The following is a 13,754-nucleotide window of genomic DNA, read 5'->3' as shown; positions in this document are numbered from 1 at the left end:
TTTTTCTATCTGGCAAAATATGTGTTCTACTTTGATTCTGACATGAGCTTTAATAAAATGTAAGTTAAGAAATTTAGAGGAAAGAACTTCATATACTCACTCTCGTATTTTAAGTGAAACAATTTTTTATTTGACACGAGATTTCATGTGATTTCAGTTTGTGAGTTGGGTGGAAAGAATAAATATTCATATTTTAGGAAATGTGTTATTTAGAGAGTGATGGAATGAGTTTAGTTTTATAAATAAATGTAAATAAAATATATTTGTGGAATGAAAGAATGAGATACGTATTAGTTTTATTCAAAGATAGAAAAAATAAGACACATGCTACTAGACAATCTCTATTTATGAATTATATGCTTGATGTGTTATAAATCATAATAGAGGATCTTGAATACATATAACCTCCTTTTTGGAGTTGACTCCTATTACAATTTTTTTTTTAATAAAGAACATAATACTCACAAAAATGCATTAGAAAAAAGAGTGAAGTATTGATAATAGAACATGGCCGGATTTTATTGCGCCATGATTTGTTCGTGCGTTTGTTGTGTGTTATATATCATGAAAAGCTTTTTAGGCGTGCAAAATCATGAGGTCTGAATATTGTATGATGAAAATATAGCCTCAAATTCAATCATTGTTATCAAACTCATATACTTTTACCTTTTCAATTTAACCCCCCACAAAAGTTGTTCTATCTTTGTGAATTTTCTATTTTTTTTTTGCTAGCTATCAGATCTCTATGATGAATGATGTTGGAAGATAAAATCAGGATGAGTTATGTCATTCGCCTCTACTGTTTTTGTCTATTGATTGATTTCGGTATTTTTGCATGCCAATTTTTGGCCCTCTTAATCTCCATGGCTTAAGTTATAAGTTAGGTCGGTGAAATATACTTTATCAAAATTGACTATTGATACGAGTAAAAGCAAATCGTTACTTTATCAAATTTTTCAATAATACCAAAAATTTTATATGATCAACTTAAATACTGATATCATATGGAAATATCGTTATATCAAAATCTTATTTCATACACTTATATATATTCGGTGTATATTAGTACGATGGTGTTTATTGTACTATTGCAATATATATCGAACTTTAATGTTAAAAGTGGGTGGTTTTAGGGTTCGACACAAACAATAATTAATGTAACAATGTGTAAGTGTAGGAAATAACCGGCAAAGTTTGCTTTTAAAATCCCGGTTCTGGCGAGAATCGCCCCCTAGCACCTTTACTAGGATTTATCTTGTCCTTCGTAATTGTTCGAGTGCTCTATTGCTGATCGATAGGATACAAAATCCTATCAAAATCCTCCGAAACCATCACTCACAAAAGCAGTAAATCCTTGGACTCAATCTACATCCCCAAACAAATGAATACCGTATGGAGGTCCATCCATACAAGTTAAAGCCCAGATTCAAATGATCCAAATAGCAGAAATTAATAGAGAGCATTATAGATAACTTGAAACTGACCTAAACAAATTAGAAAGCTAAAACATGATTGAAACTGGCCTAAACATATCAGTTCTTCTTCTTCTCCTTCTCTTTGGCTTCCTTTTCTTCGTAGTATAGTTTCTTCAATCTTTCTAAGAGATGCTCATTCGTCTGCTTCTCCTTCCTTGGACATGGGTGTTGCAAGGATCATCTCCATGCTTGTAGTTGCCACAGTGCTCGCAGAAGTCCTTGTCGCTGTTGCTCTCGACGCCGTGAGTTTTCTTCCAGTGAGTTTTGATCGACTGTGCACTATTGCATCTGAGTTTGAGTGGGCAGTCCAGTTTTTTGCACTTGTATAGGGGTGGTTCGGTACGGTATACCGTACTATGAATGTCATACCGTATACCGTACCGAAAATTACGGTATGACAAAACACCATACCGATACCGTACCAATTTTTTTGGTATACCGGAGTTCGGTATACCGGAAATTCGGTAAGGTAGTTTTTTATACCGTTATCATACCGTATTTTCGGTATACCGTACTTTTGCGTTATATCGAACTGCGGTACAACATACCATTATACCTGTTATACCAGGAAAAAAAAATCTATTATACCCCAAATATTCAAAAAAACAATTCTAGTGTTCAACTACTTCAAAAGGTCCAAAACAATTAAACTTCGTTACAATCAAATCTTGTTCATACAGTCATTCTTTTTAAAATTTAGTATAAATATAATATATTATATATGTATGTATGTTTATATATATAATAATCAATTGATATACCGGTATACCACGGTATACCGAAGCATCGGTATAGGAAATCTAATACCGTTATCGTACCGAATCTTTCGGTACGATATGATACCGTACCAAAAAGTACGGTATACCGAAAAATCTGTATTATCAGTATTTTTTCGATACGGTAAGTCCGGTATTCCGGTATAATTCCCCACCCCTACACTTGTATCTCCCTTGTTTGAACTTTTTTTCCATCGATTTCTCCTTGGCAACAGTCACAGAGAAGGTGGAAGAAGGAAATTTTGCTAGCATCCATTTCTCTCAATTATGAAATCTGGAAATTTTGATTCAAATGAAATGTGGGGGTTGGCTGTGGGTGTATGAAAATCTGACATTTTATGAGACTACATCCATATCTATACTAATATAAAATGGCAATTGTGTTAAATGAATAGGGGTGTTTAACCGGAACCAGAATCGACGGTTTAATATTTGGTTCCGGATTAATATTCGGTCCCGGTACCTGTACCGGATTAATATTTGGAACCGATTACCGGTACCCGATTAATATTTGGTACTGGTACCGGATTAATATTCGGTTCCGGTATTTGGTTCCGGATTAATATTCAGAACCGACCGATTAATATTCGGTTCCGGTACCGGTACTTAGATTTTAATTTAATTTTCAATTTATATTTTATAATTTCATATTAATATAACTTAATATACTAATACTATTATTCAAGTTTTCTTAACCCTATTTTATATTTAAGGCATTGACTTATCGAATATTTTTAGGTGTTGGACTTTTTAAAGTATTTTATTGTTTAATTTTGTAGGTATTGGATGATGAATATTGTTGCTTTGTTAGTTTGTATTTGACTTATGTTTATTTGTATTTTTAATTGTTTAATTGTTATATTTTTAGATGTTTGATTATTAATTTTTTTCATATTAAATTATTTAAATTTTATTCAGGTAAAAATTTGAATTAAAATTAGATTACAAACCGGTTCTTCGGTTCCAAACTGGAACCGGCCGGTTCTTAACCGACCGATTCCACCGGTTCCAGTTTCGGTTCCTGAATTTAGAAAATGTTCTAACCGGTTAACTGGTCAATCGGTCTGGTTCTAACCGGAACCGGCTGAATAAGCAACCCTAGAAATTAATGTTATGCTCTTTTAGGCGGGAAATAGAAAGCTGATTGTGTAATTATTTTTTTTTCCTTTTTTACTATTATAGATAATATACTGCCTCTTAAATGCAAAAATCGTGTGCGCACATGTGAACTGTGAAAAGTTTGAGGACAATAAAGTAATTTGAGTGAGTTATCATGATTAAATTTTATTATAGATTAAAGCAAGACGAATCTAAAGAATAATATAATAATTTAACTAGCATGTCAAACAATAGGTAAAACTAGAATAAATACGATCAGTGACATAGAATTTGGATTTTTCATTTCACGATTACATTTTCGAAACTCACATCAACGTGGTAGCTAGCCGCACGAAGGATGTGCTTTTATTTTTACTCCATCCGTCCCATAAGAATATACAATCTTTCATTTCCAGCCCGTCCCACAAGAATATACACTTTACAATTTTAGAAACTCTTTTCTCTCTAAAATGTGAGACCCATTTCTCACTAGGAATGCTTTAATTACTTTTTTTCTCAACTTCTCTCTCACTTTGCCAATTTTACATTAAAATCTGTTCTAAACTCAAAGTGTATATTCTTTGGGCCTTTGGGGACGTAGCAAGTATTAGTTAAATATAGTTGTCATCTTATTAAATAAGTGTCTCATGTAACTACTGCAAAATCAGTTGCCGTACGGAATAATTGTAAATTGTATGGAGTACTAAAATTATGATCTAATTCGCATTATTCAAAAGTTACTATAAAATATTAAAATTAACCAAAAGTTATAATTTAGATGAAAATTATAGCTATACTAGTACTCCATATTTCTTCAAATAAGGGCACCAGCTTGTCGGTGGGTCCGAATACTTAAACTCCCACAAATTTATTTCAAGCTGCATGCCAAACATCACCACTGCCCTTTTTCTCGTCATCAATATACTACCACAAAAAAATTCATGCATTATCATAGGAAATCATAATTTATATTTAAAGTTTACCCCTTTTACTTTCTTGCAAAGTATCTCCGGCGCCGCTGCCCCACGGGATCTTCTCCCGTGGGGGGGGCAGCACTCATGGACCTGCGAATGGGGTTGGTCAACCCAAACAGACCCTAACGATACAAGCCATCCACAAATAAAGGAGGTTTTAATACACAAATGAACATCTACATAATTATTACGTTACACTTGAACCACATTTTCCAGTTTAATCATAAAAATCGAAAAAACAAGAACTAGCATCACGAAACTGCACTAGAGAATTGAAATTAACGATTTGGCTTAACATCATACACCAATTTCAGCAGTCTTTGCTACAACTTCGTTTTGAAGAGACGGGGCGAGGAGGAGAATGAAGAATTGGAAACACCCCCCCGGTCGAGGAGCAGTACTTTCAATTTTGGCGTATCTACTCTTTCTTCTAAATGTCGCGTAAGTTTTTGACCATCTCATCAACAGTCTCCATTAGATGTCACAGCAAGGACGATCAAGGTCCAAAAACGAGCTCCTTCAACGAGGTGAAGGGTGAACTGAGACCATGCGCTTGTGAATCCCTCGAAAACGTCAGCACTGAATCAACGTCAATGTGTCAAATGCAAAATTTTACTAAGTTGGGCTTAGGAAAAGCACATGAATTATCTCCTCGAAAATATAGCCTGTAGCGAATTTTAACCTTTCGTACAAGCTGGATCGAGAAATGGACCTTAGCAAGATTATACTCATCTACTTGACAAGCATCAGCCCCAATAATAAAGATAAGATGACTCAAAAGCATTGACAGAAACTCGAGACGAACCTATCCACGCGAGGAAGGAGACAGTTGAAGCTATGTAGAATCCGGGGCTGATACATTTGAAGCTGAAATCATAGAACTTCCCTGTTAGCCAAAGAGAAATCTATGCAATAACAAGGCTGGATATATCGTTGTAAGCAAATTACCAGTATAAACACGTAAGATTTCCCCATCCGTAGAAGACAGATCCCCATGCTGATCCAACAAACCTGCATACAGATTTTAATTAACTATCCCTTTTCCCATTCAACTTTATGTCATGTAAGGAAAATATTTGCTTCTGAGACTTGATCTTTAAAATCCCGAAAACATCAAGTATACTGCATTTCTTACTAAGATAAGACTCCAGATGAGTTCGAGGGGAAAAGTACTAGACAAAAGGGCCAGTAGAAACAAACATACCACATAAAATCCCGAACAAACAGTGCACGTGGAATCATAAGCCCGTTGCCAATCACGGCCAGCAGCATTGAAATGGCTGATAAACCTTTTATGTTGTCAGGAGTCAGAAGATTTGTCCACTGAAACAAATTTGAATTTCCTATGTTAGAAGAAAGGGTTAGGAGGTGATTGGTACTAAGGAATGCGATCATTGTAGGAATGAAGTTGTTTTTAAAAAAATTTGAATTACAATTCATACAGATCTCATACTCACGCACCCGAGGTGAATACGGAAAATAAATATATGTAAAAGAGGATGAAAGAATAAACCATTTGTGCAACAGCCATCCACATGAAAAGAACAGTAGCGGTCCACCCAGATATCGATCCAAGAATTTTGACACCTTTGTCAGAGAGCTTGCCCATGCGACCCTGAAATTTTTCACGTAAATACAGAAGATTCTCAATTTCGGATTCTGTTGCAATCCAAACGACCACCAGTGTACACTAATACACATATTCTATGAAGCATGAAAGAAACCTATTGTGATATTCAAACATAAGTTAGAATGCATTTTCACTTTTCATTTGCCACCTAATAAAGATTATAACTCTATCTCTGTGTTATCTCTCTATTTGTATTCTCACCGTTTAGTTTAGGCATGTTTCTTAGATCTGGCATGAAAGTCATCCCGAAGCCCTATACAGAAGTTCTACGATGCTAGTTACTAAACCTATAGGGACAGCTTTTCTTGAAGAACTCCTAAAGCAGAGCAAAAGCAGAGATCATCTCAATAAACGAAAAAAAAAGATTATTTTCGCCCTTTGTATTTGACAAATAAATGAGGTATGGAGCCATCATCTCACCATAAATACAGCAACCAGAGAGGTAATGAAGGCGATAGTTCCCGGCAAGATAGTGTTTGGCACATAAGGAATGAAAGTCGACCACATGACCTGCAGTAGCCACAGGAAATTGATGTCAAATGGTCCGAAATAGCCTATGAATCATCTTGAGTACAGCAGTTATTACTTGTGGGAGAACGGAGAGCCCGGCTACGGTAACAAAGTCTTCCCAAAAGCGCCAGATTTCGGGGTGGAGCCAGTCGAAATATTTCAGAAAGTTTAAAGTCATACCAGAAGCGACCACGATGGAAGTTGCAACAAAATGAGGGAGAGGCATAGCTCTACCCATAGCCAGCTGCAACAATACCACATACGTTGATATTACTCCTAAGCTCTGCACTACAACTGCTTCGGTCTCCTTCTTCTTAATAAAGTACGAGGCCAGGCAAAGATTTCCAAGCAATCCCGTAAGCATGCCCTGCACATAAGAGGATTTAATATATGCCACTTATAATTTTCATTCCCGAGCAACAATAAGGCCCAACGAAATCCCTAACCAGCCATGGAACAGCCAGAAGTGCAGAAGTGTTCCCCGACAGAAGATTCCTCGTATTGAGTATGATCTGAGGCAGTTGCAACAGCAAGAATGGCAAATTTGCAGCTCCAGCAAACTTTGCTGTCATTGAATCCCATTGCTGAAAGCCTTCGCCTTTTTCCACCTCGACTGATTCCTTCATATAATTTTATTTTGTTAAACACCAACGGTAAGAGGAACAATAAATGAACAAGTTAACATTTAGACATAAAAACCTGACTGCTCGGATGCAGATCATCTGAGCTAGAACACGAAACAGTCTTGTCCCTATAGCAACAGAGTGATTGGCCACGAAAGAGAGCCTCCTTCAAGGGAAGCTTGTTTTTCTTGATGCCTCGTCTCAAGTGTATCGAAGGAGATGAGACAAACTCCAAATTTCGTGGATCAGAACTGAACGAGCACCTGATTGATGGCCTAGGCGTGTGCAGCGGTATCTTTCCCAAGATTATCATCGAACCCGCCATTGATTAAGAAAAAGCAACCGCAATCCTCTATTTGCAGTGCTCCAATAGTCAGAGTTAACTGGTCACCTTTACACTCACAATTTCAGAATTCAACACTTCCCAGCTAAAACCTATTGACAGAGCATTGATAAAAAAACAAGACTTCATTTTTAAGAACAAATTCCTTCAGGTCAAATCAAGAATTATATCCACAGCGAAAAAGATGAAATTTTGGCATAATGTAATCCGTATTCAAGTGTATAACACTCTTTTCTACTGCAATGCCAACTACATACAACACAAAACCAGCAAAAACAATCAGATTTCAATAATTATGCATAACCCTTTTGGGCATTTCATCAAGCAGCTGGCAACTTCAGTAAAATGGAACTCAAATCAATCATCAGTCACAAATTAAAAGGCCCAACTTACAAATACAACCGCTACCACTGCCCGCCCTCTGGGATGTATCATCTCTTCTTCCCAGATTCTTGAATTTAAGTCAGAAATCAAGTGAGTTCTTGCCAAAGATTGTTTTTTTAGGAAATTTTTTATTTTTAAATTTCCCGAGCTATCGTTGTGGTTGCGCTGTACTAATTTGGAAGGAAACAAGCGGTTCGGTAAGCAAAAAAGGTGGTGCTTTGTCTGTTTTCTACTTGCAGAAATATCTCAAGATTCACGATCTTTTATTTAATTTTGTGGGTAAAAGGAATTGAGGAAGATAGCAAATTAGGAATCACGGTTTCTCACTTTTTTCGTTTAGCGATCCAATGAGAATTAATTGGGAGTAAATCTCAATTCTCAACTGACGATCTAATTTTTTTCCATATCCACTTTTTTAAATATGGACACAAAATATGCAATTTAAAGAGAATTTTTTTATGTGATTCCATTCTTTTGAATGCAAATACAATTGCGTCTCAACCACACACAAAACATTACCTATTTTCGAGATATTTTTTGATAATGTAAGTAACTTTTATTCTAATTTATTAATTCAATATACTTATAATTACAGTAATACATTTGAATTTCTTTCTTTCTTGAGATAATCACCTTTTCCGACAAACTTTGTCAATGTATCCAAAAAGACGGTGCTCTTATTTAGAAAATAATATTGCAAAAAATGATATTGTAATTATATTAATTGTTAAAAGCATCCAAGATCCAAGACCTTTTTTGTTTATAACTTTCATTTACATTAATTTATGAATAAAAGAAATACTAAAACTTCATTAAAGAACAAAAGTTATACTAACATAAAATAAATGAAAATTCACACAATACACCTTAAAATAAAAAAAAATTGGGGGATGTTTTATAAATGAAAAAAATAATAATAATAAAACCTATTTTTCTAATTATTAAAAATTATAATGACACATGGCATGCTTTGATTGGATAGCAGATAGTCTCTTACATGGACCACTGTGCGAGCACAACGTACTCAACTGTCTGCCGGCACGTGCTCAAAATGATTGTAGTGCATGCGGCTATGGTCGCTCTAAGATTAAAAAACTTATGTAAAAGCTATAGGTTCAAATAGAAATAGTGTCAATCATTCATACATAAGTTTGTTAACCTTGAATAAACCCTACAATTTTTTATTATACTTCACTATTGCTGCCTTCAATCAGCAGCTATATTTATAACTTGCTATATTTCTTCTAATAAGCAGAAATTTATCTACTTTGAAGCAGAAGAAGCTCCTTTCTCAATATCAACACAATACACATCATCCTTCTCCTTCTTGTTGAAATCTTTCTCAAACCTCTCATCCTTTTCAATGGATATAGCTTTGGCCTCACTTCCATTAGGCCATTTCACAATATCCTCCTTCACCCTCACATGCTCGTCCCGATGTATCACCCCAGCCTCCTCCTCGGTCTTCTTCTCCCCCTTCTTCCTCGTCAGCAAGTGCCACATTGCTAGTAGGCACAGGGCCAGAAGGACGAACCACCCGAACGAGACCACCACCACGATGAAGGCAATATGAGCAGCCATTTTAGTCATGATAATGGTGATGATTTGAGTTTGTTTTGTATTTTAGTTTGGGAATGTTGGTGAAGAGAGATATGGTTTTGCCTCTCTTTATATTGGGATGAAATGTTCATGTTTTTTATGCTTTGAAGGGTTGAGAGACTTAGCTCCCATGTTAAGGTTTGCTTTTGATTGAAGTGGAAAACACCTTTTATTTCATTCACAAGTTTTTTGGAAAAAAAATTGTTTGGGGTGTTACCTACTACCAATAGATTGTATGAGTTTAGGGGCTTATGACAATAATTTTATTTTAATTATTGGTCTTGACATGCTACCACAATTTTAATACAAGGATGGTACATCCAAGTCAAATAGATAAAGTATTGTTATTTCCTAATTTATTGCTACATTCATATTTATATTCATACTCAACAATATCAACAAATATTATCCATATGTAAGGGTAATTCTGTTCATAGTCCTCACTTTACTTACTAAAGCATCTAATTAAAAATGAGGGTGATTTGAATTTTTAAAATTTTCATCAAATTTGGATTGGTATACTAATTTTAAAATATACTTAGAAATTATAATTAAACTATTGATTTATTTAGATTTTGTTATTAATCAAGATTCTCGTGTTGTCATAGTTCTACGACTTACTTGCTTACGTACCACTATCGGATGTCAATATTATTCCTAAACTCTAGAAGGAGTATATATTTTTAATTTAACGATATCGTTTTGGTCTAGTTAGATATTTCGACATGCCACATCAGACCAAGATGGCATCATTTTGAACATTTCGGTATGTCATCTTCAACTCGAGGGAAATTCAATTTTATACTAGGAAGTTGACTACACATTAAAATTTATGTATATTTCACCACATTCAAAGTTGGTGATAGAAGATCTTATTAACCCATAACGTTTGTATTTTTTGGCTATTAGTCCAATCTGAAATGTTGAAATAGTTGTAAATTTCTAAGTCCTTCGAATTCAAATTTGAAGCAAATTTACTTAGGCAAGTGTGCAAATGCATATAACCAATTTAATTGACTACAAACGCTCGTCTTTCAATTCAATTTAACCTCTTCATTTAATTCAGTGAAACAGTAGTGTTTCAGTATCTAATTTAATTTACAGGAAACTGTCAGTGTCTCAATTCAATTCAACATGACCCATTTTCAAGCTTATTTAAGGGATATCCAAATGCAAAATACCATAAGCTAAGTTAACAAAAAAAATGTCTTCTACTACAGTGAAACTATTATTCGCCACGGCATGCTTTACTTTCGTTTCGATCGCAATCGCGCTCGACACCCCTAACGTAGGTGATGGCAGTTTAATCCCGGGACTGCCCATCCCGGGATTAGGTGATGGCAATTTAATCCCTGGACTGCCCATCCCGGATTTGCCAGTCATCCCATGCCTAACCTCGGTGACAGGTGTCTCAGTGTGCATCAAAGATTTGATATCATCCGTTTTGAGCATCCAGTTGCGACCCATTAGTACAGCATGTTGCGATTCAGTGTTAAAAGTTGAAGATAGCTGTTGGCCGAAAGTTTTTCCTACCAACCCGTTGATTCCGGTTGTGATAGAGAGCATTTGCTTGTGGAGTCAAGCTCATCCGTTCCCGTTCTCGACCTCGGCCTCGCCACCGCCCCCGGAACCATCAGCATAGTGGTGGTGCCGATGATTGTTTTAATATTGCCGTTGTGATATGTATTATGCAATAGGCTAAGGATTCGGCCCTTTTGTCGTTAAAAAAACGTTATTAATCGAATATTAGTATTTCACATGTTCACAAGTTTTTTGGAAATAAAATTGTTTAATTTAGTATAATATCCTAATTTCACATGTTCACAATTTCAAATTGAGGAAAATTCAATTTTGTGAGAAACTGTCAAAGTTTATGTACTAGTCATATTTGAAATGATGTAATAGTTGCACATTTCAAGTGCTTCAAATTCGAATTATTAGAAACTAATTTCTACTTAGGCATGTGTTGAAATGTGTTTGCATTTACTAAGGTTTGAATTCAACCAAAATGATGCATAATTAATTTAATTGACAAGAAACGGTAGTGTTTAAGTTCAATATAAACTCAGCTTCGGTTAAGTATGTCTAATTTAATTTACAAGGTAATGTTTAGGGGTGAGCAAAAAAACCGGAAACCGAATATCCGAACCGAACCAAACCGAAATTTTGAAATTCGGTTTGGTTCGGTTTTAAAAATAAAAAAATTTCGGTTTTTTCGGTTTGGTTCGGTTCGGGCGAAGAAAAAAACTGAAAAAACCGAAAAACCGAATTATATATATATTCTATTAATTTAATATATTCTACTATATAATATATATTATATGTATTATTAATTTTATATTATTTATAAATATTCTATTAGTATATATAAAATAAAATAAAATAAAATACACATATATAAATATATATTTATATTATATTCATTTTTCGGTTTTTCGATTTTTTTTCGGGTTTTTCGGTTTTGTTCAGGTTTTTCGGTTTTTAAAGTTCGATTTTCGGTTTTTCAGTTTCGGTTTTTCAGTTTTTCGGGTTCGGTTCGGTTTGAATTTTGAACTAAATTCGGTTTTTCGGTTTTGGTTCGGTTTTGGCAAAAAACCGAACCGAAACCCGAATGCACGCCCCTAGTAATGTTTCAATTCAATTTAGCTTGGCTCATTTAAAGCTTATTTAATTGACATCCAAATGCAAAATACCATAATCTAAGTTACAAAAACAAATATTTTCCAGCATGGTAAAACTATTATTCACCACATTATGCTTCTCTTTCGTTTCAATCACAATCGCGTCGGACATTCCTAACCTGCCTGGCGCGAGATGGTGATGTCAATATTTTTCCGGGACTGCCCATCCCGACACTCAATTTGCCAAACATCCCATACCTAAACTCGGTGACAGGTATCGCAAGTGTGCATCAAAGATTTCATATCATCAGTTTTGAGCATCGAGTTACGACCCATCAGTATAGCATGCTGCTATGCAACGTTGAGAGCTTGAGTCCAAAGGAAGATCCATATTTCAACATGAGTAAAGGCCAAAATTGGTCCTGAACATATAGCCATTTTACGATTTTGGTCCTAAACATTATCTTTTGGATTTTTTGGTCCTGCACATATGGACATTTGATCATTTTGGTCCTGCACATATGGAAATTTGATCATTTTGGTCCCCCGTCAACATTTTCGTTAAAAACTAACGGTCAACATTATCTTTTGGATTTTTTGGTCCTGCACATATGGATATTTGATCATTTTGGTCCTGCACATATGGAATTTTGATCATTTTGGTCCTCCGTCAACATTTTCGTTAAAAACTAACGGTCAACGGCCGATTTTTTACTAAAACAATGGGTTGGGTCAGGTCGTGTTTGGGTCGGGTTTGGGTTACACGTTAAGAAAAAAAATAATTATTTTTTATTAATTAAAAAATTATAAAACTTTAATTTTTAGTTATTTTTGTTGATTAAAAATATTATAACGACTAAAACATGATGTTATTATACGATTTAAACATGATATTACACAATAAAATAAAAAAATTACCAAATTAAAATAATTATTTTTTAATCAAAATAATAAAATTAAAGTATATTAATATTAAATCTATATAATAAAATTAAATAATTAAAAAATTATTTTTAATAAAATCTAAGCATAATATTTTCTTCAAATTCATGAAAAAAATTAATTAAAAAATACTATACTTTAATTTTATTAATTAAAAAATATTAATTAATTTTTTAAGAATATTATGCTTAGATTTTAACGAAAATATTATGCTTAGATTTTAAGAAAATATTATTTTTTTCTTAACGTATAACCCAAACCCGACCCAAACACGACCCGACCCAACCCATTGTTTTAGTCAAAAATCGGCCGTTGACCGTTAGTTTTTAACGAAAATGTTGACGGAGGACCAAAATGATCAAAATTCTATATGTGCAGGACCAAAATGATCAAATGTCCATATGTGCAGGACCAAAAAATCCAAAAGATAATGTTGACCGTTAGTTTTTAACGGAAATATTGACGGAGGACCAAAATGATCAAATGTCCATATGTGCAGGACCAAAAAATCCAAAAGATAATGTTTAGGACCAAAATCGTAAAATGGCTATATGTTCAGGACCAATTTTGGCCTTTACTCTTTCAACATTAATGACTTACACGACTTACTTACATACAAGACGTCAACCAAAACGACACCACATCAGAGGCAGCAAAACAATGTCGCTTTATATCAAATTAAATACTAATTTTATTTGTTAAATTAGGATAGATAGTATATAAAAGAATGAGATGGGAGAGAGAAAATGAAAATCAAGAAACAAGATGGAAGGGATAAA

The 13,754-nt window shown here is 34.4% G+C and overlaps 1 protein-coding gene across 2 annotated transcripts; it reads right to left on the bottom strand.

Moving 5' to 3' along the window:
* Nucleotides 1–4,461: 4,461 nt before the first annotated feature.
* Nucleotides 4,462–8,173, bottom strand: LOC121802638 (maltose excess protein 1-like, chloroplastic). 2 transcript variants are annotated; one of them, XM_042202316.1, is made up of 10 exons: nucleotides 7,823–8,173; nucleotides 7,163–7,477; nucleotides 6,910–7,083; nucleotides 6,540–6,830; nucleotides 6,374–6,463; nucleotides 5,837–5,938; nucleotides 5,528–5,646; nucleotides 5,272–5,334; nucleotides 5,129–5,190; nucleotides 4,462–4,902 (listed from the first exon to the last, which is right to left on the bottom strand). In XM_042202316.1, the coding sequence occupies exons 2-10, from the start codon at nucleotides 7,409–7,411 to the stop codon at nucleotides 4,820–4,822; spliced, it is 1,233 nt and encodes a 410-aa protein (XP_042058250.1). In that variant the 5' UTR covers nucleotides 7,412–7,477; nucleotides 7,823–8,173; the 3' UTR covers nucleotides 4,462–4,819. The 2 variants fall into 2 exon arrangements, with proteins under 2 accessions (XP_042058250.1, XP_042058249.1); XM_042202315.1 differs by having other exon boundaries at nucleotides 7,163–7,521; nucleotides 7,823–8,172.
* Between the last annotated feature and the right edge of the window lie 5,581 nt (nucleotides 8,174–13,754).

Source organism: Salvia splendens, chromosome 5 (genome assembly GCF_004379255.2).
Source record: "Salvia splendens isolate huo1 chromosome 5, SspV2, whole genome shotgun sequence".
NCBI lineage: Eukaryota > Viridiplantae > Streptophyta > Magnoliopsida > Lamiales > Lamiaceae > Salvia > Salvia splendens.
The sequence above is the reverse complement of the archived record's forward strand: the minus strand, read 5'-3'. Positions and strand labels throughout refer to the sequence as shown.

Coding starts and splice junctions, on each gene's coding strand:
- LOC121802638 (XM_042202316.1), bottom strand. CDS start 7,411: ATGGCGGGTTCGATGATAATCTTGGGAAAGATACCGCTGCACACGCCT. Junction 6,831..6,909: donor TTCTGGCTGTTCCATGGCTG/GTTAGGGATTTC, acceptor TCTTATGTGCAG/GGCATGCTTACGGGATTGCT. Junction 6,464..6,539: donor GGCTCTCCGTTCTCCCACAA/GTAATAACTGCT, acceptor TGGCTACTGCAG/GTCATGTGGTCGACTTTCAT.